This window comes from Lissotriton helveticus, chromosome 4_1, assembly GCF_964261635.1.
Source record: "Lissotriton helveticus chromosome 4_1, aLisHel1.1, whole genome shotgun sequence".
Classification (NCBI taxonomy): Eukaryota; Metazoa; Chordata; class Amphibia; order Caudata; family Salamandridae; genus Lissotriton; species Lissotriton helveticus.
In genome coordinates, this window is record NC_136063.1 from 1,866,509,420 (window position 1) to 1,866,524,871 (window position 15,452).

At 47.6% G+C, this 15,452-nt stretch overlaps 1 protein-coding gene across 3 annotated transcripts in view; it reads left to right on the plus strand.

The window, feature by feature from the left end:
• Positions 1 to 15,452, plus strand: part of LOC144829404 (fibronectin type-III domain-containing protein 3a-like) — a 618,864-nt gene that overhangs the window by 239,259 nt on the left and 364,153 nt on the right. For all 3 annotated transcript variants that reach the window (XM_078688524.1, XM_078688526.1, XM_078688525.1), the window contains one exon: positions 5,886 to 6,007. In XM_078688524.1, coding sequence (XP_078544650.1) covers positions 5,886 to 6,007 — 122 coding nt within the window. The remainder of the gene's footprint in view (positions 1 to 5,885; positions 6,008 to 15,452) is intronic.

A 15,452-nucleotide genomic window follows, 5' to 3' on the forward strand; every position in this document is an offset into this window, starting at 1 on the left:
AATCCCACCCAGGTTACCACCTGCTCCAGTATGGAGCCTAAATGTCGTCCTTACAAGACTCATGGGACCCCCTTTTGAGCCGTTACATAAATGTGAACTGCAATTCCTAACATGGAAAATTGCTTTCCTTGTTGCCATTACCTCTCTCAGAAGAGTAGGTGAAATCCAAGCATTCACAATAGAAGAACCGTTTTTTCAAATACATCCTAACAAAGTGGTTCTTAGACCCAATCCAAAATTCCTGCCAAAAGTGATTACTCCTTTTCACCTAAACCAGTCAGTAGAGTTACAAGTGTTTTTTCAAAAACCAGACTCTGTTGCAGAAAGAGCTTTACACACCGTAGATGTTAGAAGAGCTCTTTTATACTACACAGACAGGACTAAATCCTTCAGAAAGACAAAACAACTATTTGTATCTTTCTCTCCCCCACACAAAGGCAATCCCATCTCTAAAGGAGGTATTGCTAGATGGATTGTAAAGTGTATTCAAATATGCTATCACAAGGCTAAACGTACACTAACAGTTCCTCCTAGAGCACACTCCACTCGCAAACTAGGAGCCTCTATGGCTTTCTTAGGAAACATACCATTAGAGGACATATGCAAGGCAGCCACATGGTCTACAACACACACATTCACTAAACACTATTGTGTTGATGTGCAAGCCAAGCAGCAAGCTGCAGTAGGCCAAGCTGTTCTTAAAACATTATTTCAGTATGCTGCAACGGATACAAGCGACCACCGCTAAGGGAGACACTGCTGCACAATCGTTGCAAAATGTAGGATCTACAGCTCATATGCCTCGAACGGAAAATGCTACTCACCAGTATGCATCTGTTCTTGGCATGTAGAGCTGCAGAATCCTACATGCCCTCCCGCCTCCCCGGGACTTGTATCTGTTCCAGTACTCATCTTACTTAGATGTACACGCATGGACATCCTTTCTCTTTTACTTCTACTAACTCCATCATTTCCCATCATGGCGAAAAACAATCTGAGGATGGAGTCGATGACCATGCGCAGTATTGTCCAAGGGAGGAGTCACCTATCGCGTGACTACAAAAGACTTCTTCCAAGAAGACAACAACCTGCAATCATCCGAGCCCAACACCAGGTGGCGATCTATTGCAAAATGTAGGATTCTGCAGCTCTACATGCCAAGAACAGATGCATACTGGTAAGGAGCATTTTCCTACATTTATATTTGGCCCGCCATATTAGACCAATGTCTAATCTAGATGCTGCAATTAGCCTACCATGATTGTGTTCCAGTGCACAAAGTGAAAATTTCCCATAAATCATGTCCCTAAACCTTAGTTGTTATGGACCAGTCTGCTTCAGGTGAGCATACTCAGGCCTGTAAAGTCATCCTAAGTCAATCTAGTCCAAAAATATTGTTTGACATTACCACTGCACTGTTAGCGCAGGGTGTTCCAAAATACACAGAATGTCAAGAGTTAGGCCCCACCAGATCCAGAAAGTAGATAAAGTACATAGAGAAGGAGATAAGCATTATGTAAAACAGACAGTAGTGCATAGTAATTCTGGTTTCAGATTTTAACTCCATTGATCTTCTATTCATTATACATTTTGTTTTAACCTGACAAGAAGCATGTTGCACAGTTATCACATATCATTTAGCATACACTTCCTGATCATACATAATGTCAGTCATGTAGAAAAACATGTAGCTCCCTATTCACATTTAGCCCTAGGTCTACAGATCTGAGTTTTATCAACCATTTAGTCTCAAGCTTTCTCAGTGCTAACGTTCTTTCACCACCACGTACATTTTCCTCCGCTACTGCAATGCCATGAAAACGGAGTCTTATAATCTCTGTTGCATGTACACTGTTATAATGAACATCAAGTGGGTACTTCGTGTTACCGTTATGGATTTCTCTAATTTGCTCTTGGATCCGTTCTTTCAGGGGCCTAATGTACTGCCCCCATAGATCAGGCCGCAATGGCACACAAAACAGTACACTTCATATTTATTGTTGCAGTTTACAAAATGTCTTTTTTGATAAACCTATCCTGTATTGTAACAAAAGCTCATTGTTTTATGTGCTTCATATTGACAAACATTGCATGGGGTCTATTGGGAAACCATGTTTTTACATCTTTCGTCTATTTTGCAGGAGTTTAGGATGGGCACAACTTGTTTCCAAGTGTCCTCCCTCTGCTGTGTGTGATCTGTGGTTTATTTGCTACATATGTGTCTAAGCTTTGAGTTTCAAAAGATGCCAATACCTGTGTAAGATTTTAAACACATCATGGCTATGTGAATTGTATTGTGTAATAAGAGCCACATTATTCCTCTGTTTTCTTTTTGCCATATCTTAAAGCTTTGTCCGCGATCTCTTCCTTATCTTGCTTTGTGCCTTATCTAGTGTGTTCTTGTCATATCCTCTAGTTATAAACCTGGATCTCAAACAATCCAATTCCCCCAGAAAAATTATGTAATTGATACAGTTTCTTCTTAGGCACGTCATCTCCCCAAAGGGAATGGCTCTAATCTGTGTAGCAGGATGTGCACTATCAGTGTGTCGCACAGAATTGCACGCAGTGGGTTTGCAATAAAGCTTAGATGCAATCCTTTCTTTGTAGCCACCACTTCCCTTAGATGAGTCAGTGAGATACACACTCTTACATTGGAGGAGCCTTTCTTCCAGTTCCATCACAATAGGGTGGTGTAGGAAGCTGGCTTTCTGTATTCTATACCAAAGTAAGATATATTGTGCACAGAGTCCAATGAATCCCTTGAGGTTTACAGAGACTCAGCGGCACTGGGGCGTCCGGGTGCAGGGGTCACTGGGCCCAAGTAAAGCAGTGGAGACTGGGGGTACCTCGAAGAGGCACGGTTTGCAGGTAAGTACCCACAGTTTCAGGGCACATGCCCCGAGGTTTGAGATTAGAACGGGGGGCCACAAGGCAGCACCAAAGGTACACCACCAGCGGCACAGGGGCGGCCAGGTGCAGGGTGCAAAATCAGCATCGGTAGCCCAATGTGTTTTAATGTTGAATCTCAGTCGCACAAAAAAGACTGCAGGCTTGGACCAGGAGGCTTGCTGAAAGTGACCACCGGCTGGGCCGATAAGTTGGAAGGGTGGGGGAGATCGAGGCACCGTTGGTTAGGCTCCCCAAGGACGGAGGGCTGAGGATGCAGAGGTACCTGTTGGTGTCAAATCTTCTTGGTCGAAGCCGGTTGTGGTTAGGAAGACCCTTCGCGTAGATGCTTCAGCGACTTCTTGGGGTCCAGAAGAGGTCAGCCACTGATGGAGACAAGGTCAGGATCGCAGAGGAGACTTTACAGGACAGGTGAGCCACTTGAACTCGGGCCCTAGGCTTCAGGCGCAGAGTGGGCACGGGTCACAGATCTGCCTGGATCCGGCATCCTTGGTGTAGTTTCTATTGGATAGGGCTGCTGTCTTCAGGAGATCTGTCTTGGCTGAAGAATGGCAGTATTCCTGGTATTCTTGCACGTCGCTAGCCAAGGGACAGGTGTCGTCATCTTCGCAGGGTTGTTGAGCAGGAGACAGGCCGGTAGGGCTGGGGCTAAATCAGTGGTAGTCTTCCAGGCTCAGCTGCACGATGTCTTCTTTGTCCTTTTTCTTCTTGGATCACAGCAATATGAGGATCAAGGTTCAGGGGTGCCCCTAAATATTGAATTTAGGGTTGTTACAAGTACTGGCAGATGGTAGCCAATGAGCTACTTGCCTTTATGGTGACTACCCCCTTAGAATGTCCACTCCCCATTGAGGATCGGCATCCCCCTAACCTGATTGGGTCAAATCCTTCTATTCAAGTTCGAGGACTTCCTAAGGAAGGGTGTCACCTCAGTCTAGGGCACCTCAGGTGTGGTCCTGGCATTGAGGGGACACACCTCTCCTGCCTACTAATTTTCCTGCCAACCTAGCCAACTACAGTGGGGCCTGGTCATGGGGGCGCAGGCATCTTTCCTATCTGGAGAGGCCCTGGCTAGCATATCAAAGGGCAGGAAGCCTTTGAAGCTCACCACCCTGAATGCTGTTCCTGGCTGGGTGTGAAGCCCCTCCACCCGAGTAGCCTTTGTTTCTGACCCACGAGAGCACAAGGGCTCCCACCTCAGGGGGCCAGAAATATGTCTATCTGTGGCAGGCTGGTACAGACCAGTCAGCTTGACACAAGGGAGTTGGTCATTATTTTCAGAGGGCATCTCTAAGAGTGCATTTTGCAATAAATCTAACACTGGCGTCAGTGTGGGTTTATTATGTTGAGTAGTTTAATACCAAACTCCTTAGTATTGAGTAAAGCCATTATGGAGCTGTGGTGTTCGTAATGACACTTGCAATGTCTGCGAATGGCACAGACACTGAAGGGGAACATTGCTCTAGCAGCTGTACCCTCACCTCTGGTATAGTGGACCTTGCTTTAGGGCTGTGAGGCGAACAAGAGGGGTCACTTTGCTATGCCACCGGCAGTGATTGGTGGGCATGGCACATATGGATGTGTGCCATGTCGACTCTGAAGTTTTGTGTTTACCAAAACACAGTCTGCAATGGCAGGGTGTGTGTGTGTTTAGTGAGGGGTCTCTGAGGGTGGCACAATACATGCTGCAGACCTTAGAAACCCTCCCTGGTGACAAGGCCCTTGGTACCACTGGTAACCTTTTCAAGCGAATTACATGTGAACCAGAGGTGTGCCAATTGTGAAAACAAAGGTATCGTTTTGGGAAAGAACACAGGCACTGGGAACCTGATTGGCAGGGACCCAGTGCACACATATGGGGCACGCCATTTTCAAGGCATGATTTGCACGTTGACTTTTCAAGTGCATCCAGACTTGTTACACTCAAACTAAAAGGTTCCTGCCTGCACGCCCCAGACTTCGTTCTACTCAGAAGAAATGGCCTACTTTGGCTTTTTTGGGTGACATACCACTATCTGACATCTGTAAGGCAGCTACCTGGCCCACTCCTTACACCTTGACTAAGCATTACTGTGTGGATGTCCGCGCCAGACAACAAGCATGGGTTGGCCAGGGTGTCCCACGCACACTGTTTCAGTCTTCTGCAATATCCACAGGCTGAGCCACCACTTTGGGAGGACAGCCTGCGATGCACAGCATGTATATATACACCTACAGCTACAGATGCCACAAGCTGAAAATGTTACCCTTTATGCATCATTTTTTGGCATTTAGGTGATGTAAATTTATATGCATCCACCCTCCTCCCTGGACGCCTGTGGTTGTTGCAGATACTCTTTCTTCTTTTTTCCCCAGTATTGGTCCTTTCGACTTTGCATGGTCATTGTTTACTGCATCTCTATGCTCCATCTTCAGTCACACCCTCAGTGCGAGAAAAAACAATCTAATAATGGAGTCGATGCCCAAGCGTATTGCCACTGATGGATGGAGTAACCTGGTCCCGTGTCACAAAGAGACTTCTTTTGAAGGAAAACAAATTGTACACGTCCAAGCCCAGCACTAGATGGCAGAGGTATGCACAGCATGTGAATCTATAGCACTGCATGCCACAAACAGTTACTTACAGGGTAAGCAACATTTTCCTTTTCAGTTGTCGGTGTTCTGTATACTTGAATATTCCATTTTATTTATTTTTTGTTGCAAATGTTGTGAACCTTGCACAGTGCACTGACGTCTTTTGGGTCAAAGTTCATGCTTTGCAAATCCCCAAAGCGTTTATAAATATATAGATTGTGACACTGCTAGGCATTGCTATTCGTTGCTCCTCCAGGTTTAGTATTTTATCTTATTTTGAAAATACTTGTAATGTCACTTATGCTGCAACTCATATTTGCTCATTTTGTCTTGCTTATTCTCCTTGCTTAAGTAGCTGAAAATTCAATATTTGTAATTGTTTTACTATCTTTAATTTTAAGGGGAAGAATGGACCCTTCAAAGAGTGTTACATGGGACATCTAAAGCAGTACAAGCAGACTAAACTCTCTCCTTCTACAAAATATGCATTTAGATTAGCTGCTAAAAATGATATTGGAATGAGGTACAAACTACCTTTTTTTAATTTTTCAGATATGTTTCTGCATTGTCCATATCAATGTTCATTGTTGGGCTGGCGAACAGAATTATAATTACTCAGTAGTATTACATTATGACTGTGTTAGTATAGTTTTGTTCAGCATAATCGGGAGAAAGTGCCTCTTTTAATATGGTTAGCCCCCCACCGTTTGCCTGGAAAATTATGTGGTTTCAATTGAAAGTGCACAGGGTCCCTGCCAAGCAGATCCCCTGTGACAGAGCCATTTACCTAAAAACTGTACCACGATTGGCAAGTTCAGACCCCCGTAAATCCCTACTAATTGGTACCATTAGGGCATTGGGCATTGGGACTGAAGAGGGTCCCCTAGTGACCCCTCACCAAGGCCATGCAAACTGCCACTTCAGCCTGCATGCCTCGGTGCAAAGTCAAACGACAGTCAACATGGCACTCTTCCTGTGTGTCATGCCAAGCAGAACTGCCTACGGTATAGGTAAGTCACCCCTCTAGAAGGCCTTACATGCCCTTGGGCATGGTGCACTATGTAAGAAGCTGGGTTTCTGCTGCAGTAACCTCCCCCTCCCACACACTTTTTCCCAGACTACTGATGCCCTTTTGACTTGATGTTCCCTGGGTCCCTGCCAATCAGGTTCCCAGGGCCTGAGTTCTTTCCCCAAAACTAACCCAAACCCAATTGCCATCTCTGGCCACAGATCAGCACCTTGTAAATGTACCCAGGGCACTGTGACCAGGGAAGACCTCTAAGGGATGCAGTACTTATAGTGCCACCCTTAGAGGCCCTGTACCATTACACACACACACACTGCCTTTGCAGGCTGCATGTGTTGGTGCAGAACACAGTGAAGAGTCAACATAGCACACATCTCTGTGTGCCAAACATACAACTCACTGCCATGGCATAGATCATTCACCCCCTAGCTGGTTGCACTATACCAGTGGTGAGGGTACTGGTGCATGAGCCCTGTACCCCTACGGTGTCTAAATCCATACTTAGACATTGTAAGTGCATTGCTGCCATTAGGAGTATATGGTGCTGGGAGTTTGTCATTACGAATTCCACAGCGCCATAATGGCTACACTGAAAACTGAGAAGCTGGGTATCAAACTTCTCAGCACATTAAACCCACACTGATACCAGTGTGAGATGTAATGACAAATGCACATTGAGGGCATCTTAGAGATGCCCCCTGAAAAATAACCTACCACTAGTGTCCAGGCTGAGTGGCTGCTTTCAGCTGCCACCACCAGACCTCTTTCTGGACCCCTGGGTCGAGAGCCTGCTGCTCTTGGGTCCTGAAACAATGCACATCCTGGGACGAGGTGCCAAGCCTCCTCCCCAGGATGGGCAGGTTTCACGAAGGGGAAGCTTTAGAGGCTTTCCGCCTTAGTGAGTTTCCCCAGGCCACTTGCTGCTTTCAGCAACTGGTCCCCACTGGTTCTGACCCCCACTTTGGGCGGGAGAACCAGCGGTAACAACAAGTGAGGTGTTCCCACCTGTGAGAAAGTGCCCTCTTTCTTGCATGGTATGCTCCCACTTTTTGCTGAATTGCTGGTGTTATTTGACTGAGTGTGCCCTGGCTCCTGCTAATCAGGTACCCAGGGCCTATGTTCCTTCCCTAAAATGGCATTGAAGCCTAAACCCAATTGGCATCTCTGACCACATGTCGGCCCATGGTAAATGGTACCACAGATACCCAGGGCACTGTGACCAGAGAAGGACTCTAAGGGCTGCAGCACTTATTGTGTCACCCTTAGAGGCCCTGTACCCTGACACTCACACACTACCTTTGCCGGCTGCGTGTCTTGGTGCAGAGTCGACATGGCACACACCCCTGTGTGCCATGTCCACAAACCACTGCCCTGGCATACATCAGCCACCCCTTGAGCTGGGTGCCCTATGCCAGTGGTGAGGGTACTGGTGCATGAGCCATGTACCCCTACAGTGCCCAAGTCCATTCCTGGGCACTGCAAGTGCTGCCATTAAAGGTATATGGTGTGGGCGTGGCTACGTGAGTGTCCGTGATGACTGCATTGTAGGAGAGCTCCGCAGCGCCTAGCCCCTAAACCCCTCCATCCGCCCTAAATATCCGTGTCCTGGCTGTGGGATAGACTGCCCCAGGTGCCGTGACATCCTCTGACTGCCTCACCATCGTCGGAGGTGGCAAGAAGACGGAGTGCGGACCGCGGCAAGTTCCGCCCTGCGAGCAGGCAAGAACCACGGCCTGGAGTGACTGCTGGGCCGCTCTGAGCGTGAAGTGAGGCTGGCACGCACCAAATCGAGGTCGCGGCTTGCGGCCTGGTCCGCGAATCATGTAAGTGCGGCACGCACCCCGGGGCGCTCGTTGGGGGCAGCGCGCCCTGAGTGAAGAAGCACAATACACAGAGGTGCAGCAGTGGAGGATTGGCCCTGAGGAGCCCACCAGTCCTAACCAGTGCCAGCCGGTGAGAGATCAAGGTGAGCCCAGCAGGCTGTTAGTGGGGTCTGCATTGCCGAATGCCCAGTTTTAGCAGAATTGGGGCACGAAAGCGACGCAGCAGAGCAAGTTAGACAAATATGCATGCCCCAAGAGCTTGACCACCGAGCAACCGGCCAGGCTGGATTCTGCTGGTGGGACGGATTTCACCCAGGCCGTCCAGAGACAACTAAGATCCTTTTTGGTGGTTAAAAAAACCTTTGAGAGACAAAGGGCTGAAGTAGTCTATGCTTTTTCCTGCCAAGCTTCGGATAGAGGCAAATGGGAAGACCTGTTTTTTTGTTCGTCCAGAATTGGCTGCGGACTGGCTGGAATACATGAGAGTAGATGGGGAGCGCTCCCCATGCTGAGCCCGGTGACCAACATGATGGGTGCTCTATAGCCTTAAGAGTGGCTCACTCGTAGGCTGTGACCTGTGGGAGCGCTGGAGGTGCTGCGGCAGATCAGGTGGGAGATATCCCACTGCGGGCTTGAATATGCCAACGATGCAAGCAGTATATCCTTATTCGCTGCCCTGGGGCGGTCTCCTCAATCAGGACTGATGTGATGTATATTTTTTGTATTTTGGGGAGGGGGGGAGTGGGCGGGCGGGAGGCACCCCAAACCCCCACATCTACTTTGTGTTACTAGTTTCGGGGCGACAGGCACTCTGCGAAGTTGTTGATGGGCTGGTTCTTGCACGAGATGCAGGGAGGCAGGGAGGGGGTGTTGGGACAGGATTTGGGGGGTTAGAGTTGTTTTTTATTGTTCAATCAGCTTTAAAAATGTACGTGGCTATGAATATGGGCTCATCTTCATCTAGGGTTGTGAGGTTCGGCACCACTTTAGTACTTCATCAAGGGGTCACACTGGGATAAAAGTTTCTCTTTGCTCAGTTGGAACGTTAATGGGCTAGGGGATAAGGGGAAACGCACGGTGGTTCTGCAATATATCAAAAGACACTCCTCGGATGTGGTTCTCCTTCAGGAAACCCACCTGGTGGGGAATATGTGCAAAGCTCTAAACAGATGGGGATACAAGCTCTTTGCCCACGTGGATTTACTAATGGATCTCGGGGAGTGGGCATCATGGCAAAAGCCTCTTTCCCCTTCTCGCCCCAATCTATACAGGCCAACTACACCCTTCAGGTGGGGGAGGCGAGGTGAAGCACAACCTCAGCTAACAAGGGAAAGGCTTATGCTCCCCTCCCACTAGAGGGTGGCATAATAGAGGATGTAAGACATCAAAGGATTGTAAGATGCACACCACATGTAATCCACTATCAACGGCAGTTCAAATCTTTCAACTGTAAGTGCGTGCTCGCCTGTGTCGCACTCCGTCCGGCTGTGCTATTACGTTAGGACCAAACAAAAGGGAACCATATGCTGGTTCCCATACAGGCGATACAAAAGGGGATGATGGACGGAGCGTTTGAGCAAATCAAACACTCACCCCCAGTCAACTGATCTGGGTTTAATCCATCACCATTCTTTAGTTCACTCAGCCACCCCAGTTCAGACCTAAGTGTGGCAGGGTATGCTCAGACGTGAGTCCCTTGTTCACTTGGCCACTGGATTCAAGATAGCCTGGCTGATGAGGATTATGAATCCGAAACCGGTCCCAGGAGGCTTGTTTCCGGTCCAGGGAAGACATGGCTTGGCAGTTCGGGCTGGACTGTTCCCACAAGGCACAGGGTCAGACTGATTTGCACATAGCCATGTCTGAACTGGGGTGGCTGAGTGAACTAAAGAATGGTGATGGATTAAACCCAGATCAGTTGACTGGGGGTGAGTGTTTGATTTGTTCAAACGCTCCGTCCATCATCCCCTTTTGTATCGCTTTGTTCGCCCTAAGTGTGGCAGGGTATGCTCAGACGTGAGTCCCTTGTTCACTTGGCCACTGGATTCAAGATAGCCTGGCTGATGAGGATTATGAATCCGAAACCGGTCCCAGGATGCTTGTTTCCGGTCCAGGGAAGACATGGCTTGGCAGTTCGGGCTGGACTGTTCCCACAAGGCACAGGGTCAGACTGATTTGCATATAGCCATGTCTGAACTGGGGTGGCTGAGTGTAAATGTAAATGTATGTAAATGTATTTCGATTTATATAGCGCACGTTTCACCCAGGGGTCTCAAGGCGCTTGCTTAGGGAACCCGTCCTGGTATTCCCCTGTGAGAGATACCCCGGCAGGGTATTCACAAGGTGAAAGCCAGGCATCCCGCCGCGAGGGGCCGTAGTGGAGATTAAGCAAACTATTGCCCAGAGTCGCAGAGTGTGACCCCGTGAGTCGAGTAGGCACCGGAGCGAGAATTGTCGAGTCCGTGGAATTTTTGAGCCCGAGACCCGCCGAGGCGGGGAATTGAACCCTGGTCCACGGCTGATCTCAGCTTCCGGGTCTGCCGCCTCTAACCACTGAGCCACACTTCTCCACGCTTAGTGAACTAAAGAATGGTGATGGATTAAACCCAGATCAGTTGACTGGGGGTGAGTGTTTGATTTGTTCAAACGCTCCGTCCATCATCCCCTTTTGTATCGCTTGGTTCCCATACAGGCTGCACAGCTACATGGCTGAATGAATCCAATCAATCAAATACTTGATACTCTTATGCTTAAATGTATCCATTTTAAACTCTATTTACTTTTCACCATTTTCCTTGTTCTTCAATTCATTTTATTCATTCACAAGTGATGCTTAGGTATTCACAAAATACAGGAAAAGTGGTTGCCTCATGTCACTTCTTTATTAAAATTGCCCAATGCATTTCGAGAGAATTCTCTTCCTCAGGGGCATCATGACATGTGTTATTCAATCCATTATTTAACCACCCGTACTCGCATGGTCCCGCTCATCTCAGAAGCTTAACCTCACGATTGTTTCTCTTCAATAATAGAGGATGTACCCACCCCAGAGAAGGGACCCATTGGTTCCAACCTTTTACCTACCTGTAACGCCCCTAAATCTAGTATCTGAAAGAAACCGGTTAGTGTTCGAGGCATGTGGGCTGCTGAATTCATATCTGTGCATAGATCGCCGCCTAGTGTTGGGTCCGGATGATTGCACATTGTTGTCCTGGAAGAGTCTTCGAAGTATCACGAGATAGGTGGCTCCTCCCTCGGACTACAGTGCGCATGGGCATCCTCTCCATCCTCAGATTGTTTTTTTCCGCCATTGGGTTCGGATGTATTTTCCTTTACTCGAAGTTCGGAATAGAAACTACACTTTCTAGAGGCCAAAAGGCCTTCGGTAACGTCGGTATTGCCTCGAATCGGTGCCGACAACTTCTTTACAAACTTTATTCAACTTGGGACGTCGAATCGGGCCGCGGGCCTTCTCGGCGACACGCGACCAGTCGTCGATGGAACGGAGCCCATTCAAAAGATGCCCTCTTTGTAACTCTAAATACCCACATATCGATAAACACCCTGTATGTAACAAGTGTTTATCTCCAGAACATAATGAACCCGACTGCCTAGCCTGGCCCAATTTCGTTCCAAAAAGACACTTCGGACTCGACGCGCCGCTAGACTAACCATGCAGAGACAGGCGCCAGAGCCAGAAAATATCTTTGACGACGAAGAAGATCTTGTCGAAGCCGGAGAATATGAACAACAGTCGGATCAAGGTTCGGAGCATGACTCCGAATACTACATCGACGAGGAAGAAGAAAACGTTGAGGTAGGGGACGACGAACAAGGGTTCGGAGCCGTAGAGGACGACTCCAGTGATGAATCGGGGCCAACGGTGAGTACGGCGACCCATACCCATACTTCCATGGTTACACAGGCTCAGGTCGAGGCATCGCCACAAGGCCTTAGCCAAGATCTCAAAAGACATTCTATTGCCCCGCAATACAGCTCGCCTAAGAATATTACAAAAGAGCCATCGGATCAAAGTACTCCACAACTGGTAATCTCAAAACCAAAAGTGGTACAAACAAAAACGAAACCGAAACTGATCGACTACACGGTCTTCGGACCAAACTACGTCGATCCATCACAGTCGAGACCGAAGAAACTCATCGGCAATACGGTCTTCGGGCCAAACTATGTCGATCCATCGGAGTCGACTACAAGGGTCGTCGAGCCGAAAAGAAGCGCCCCTATATCTACTCCGAGAAAAAAGGTAGTCGAACCGAAAACATCGGCATCGACAGCAACCATCACAAAAAAGGGACTCGATCCGAAGAAAGTCAGCGACCCAAAACAAAAGGGCGACAAACCAATGTCTCTGCAAAACAAAACAGTTGAGACAAAGAAAATCGAGCCGAAAAAGGCCATCGAACCGAAACAAAAGGGCGTCGATCCGAAACCAAAGGTTTCAAAAACAACACAAGGACACAAAGCCATAATCGAAACGAAAAAGACTGTCCAAACGGAAAAAACTTCGGCTCCGAAGAAACAGGCACTACCGAAACACACTGTAGTACCACAGAGGGACATCGGACCGATTAAGTTTGGCCTCCCACCTTCCTCGAAGACAAAGGCGGTCGACCCAAAAAGCGGCATCGAACCGAAGCAAACCAAACAAAAGACATTGGCGAAAACACCCAGAACTGCTGATCAGGAGGTCTTACATCCAGACCCTGAATCAGCTGAGCAGTCAAAACTTTACATTGACCCTAACTCTGGGAAACTCACTCTCTACAAAAGGAAGATCAGACCAGAGACTGAGAAAGAAACGTATACTATACCACTCAAAAAGAAAAGGGACTGTTCTACTTCACCTATTCTATTTGAGCATATTCAGCCAACTGGGCATAACCCATACTCATATACACCCACACACTCAGATGAAGAGGTGGATGAGGATTATGATTAGGAATCCAACTACCCAGTAGACACTGACCAAGACAGTAACACTCAACCGTGGGTTGACCCAGTACATCCCGGTGACTCTCAACCCACTTTTCCTCTTTGACACTTTTGCCACATCAGAAAGATCTGTTAAGACACTACCAATGTTAAAAGGGGTACTTAAACATGCAGGAGACATATATAAAGATACCACTAGGGCAAGGATCATTAACCCAAGAATAGAGAGGAAATACGGGCCAGCGCCATTAGACCCTACATATATTAAGGGACAACTGCCTTTGGATTCTTTGGTGGTAGCAAATGCACGTAAACGTGCAAACTCTCAAACAACTGGAGAAGCTCCACCGCCTGACAAACAATCAAAGATCTTCGAGGCATCAGGGAAAAGGGTAGCCGCACAGGCAGCTAACATATGGAGAATATCTAACACACAAGCCCTGTTAGCTAGGTATGACAGGGCACACTACGACACCTTAGAAACACTTCTCCAGCATTTACCTGACCCTTACAAGCAACAAGCTGAACTACTAGTACAGGAGGGAAAGCTAATCACTAACGCCTCCATTAAATGTGCCTTAGATGTAGCAGACACTGCTGCCAGGTCTATTAACACCAGTGTTATGATCAGGAGACATGCGTGGCTACGTATCTCTGGTTTCAAAAATGAAGTCCAGTCCACTTTGTTAAACCAACCAGTCAATCCTGACTTCTTATTTGGTCCAGGGGTAGATACAATCCTGGACAAAATGAAAAAAGACACTGAGACAGCTAAGTCTATGGGAGCACTACAGTCACAACAACATAGAGGCTCCTTTCGTCGCTCAAATTACAGGGGTGCTGCAAGAGGCAACTCATCACAGCAGACCACAAACTACAAGGGAAACGCACAAACCACCTACAATAAAAACAATAGAGGTGGATACCGCGGCAATAACAACAAAGGCAGAGGACGAGGGAATAACACCACCAGATCCTCTACCAATACAAAACAGTGACTCCTTAGCGCTACCCCCAGACCACATACCACCGGTCGGGGGACGATTACAGCAGTTCCTACCAGTCTGGCAAAACATCACTACAGACAAATGGGTAAGGCAAATTATCCAGAATGGCTATTGCCTAGAGCTAACCTCCACACTACCCAACATACCTCCAAAACACCGTCCTATGTCTGTAGAACACCTCAACTTATTGCAGCAAGAAGTCATCAGCATGCTGCAAAAAGGGGCCATAGAACTAGTACCATTAGAACATCAAGGTACAGGGGTATACTCACTATACTTCCTCATCCCCAAGAAGGACGGGTTGCTCAGACCAATATTGGACCTCAGGCCCCTAAATCATTACATCTTATCAGAGCATTTTCATATGCTCACTCTACAACAAGTGTTACCACTGTTGCAGCAAGGAGACTTCCTCGCAACCTTGGACCTCAAAGACGCATATTTCCATATTCCGATACATCCTGCTCACAGGAAGTATCTCAGGTTCACGTTACTAAATCAACATTACCAATTCAAAGTCCTTCCATTTGGTGTAACAACAGCTCCAAGTGTGTTCACAAAATGCCTAGCGACAGTGGCTGCACATTTAAGGAGACAACATATTCATGTCTATCCGTACCTGGACGACTGGCTAATACAAGCAAAGTCAGCCCAGCAGTGTGCCAGCCACGTGTCCAAAACAATTCACCTACTGCACAGCCTAGGCTTCACGCTGAACTACCAAAAATCTCACCTTCAACCATCCCATGTACAGCAGTACCTGGGAGCAACAATAAATACTCTAACAGCAAAAGCATACCCAAACGCTGCAAGAATAAACAGTATGCAGCTACTAATCCAAAGGTTCAAGCCCCAACACTCGCTCTCTGCCCGAGTGTTTATGCAACTCATAAGCATGATGGCTTCGTGCATCTTCATAGTCCCTCATGCCAGTCTACACATACGTCCGCTACAGGAGTGCTTAGCACGGCAGTGGAACCAGGCTCAAGGACAATTGAAAGACCTAGTGTTGGTCACCAGTCGTACATACAACTCTCTGCATTGGTGGAATCCACAAAACCTTTGCAAAGGACGACTGTTCCAAGAGCCTGTACCACAAATAGTGTTGACGACAGATGCATCCCTGATAGGATGGGGAGCCCATCTCCTTCAGTACTC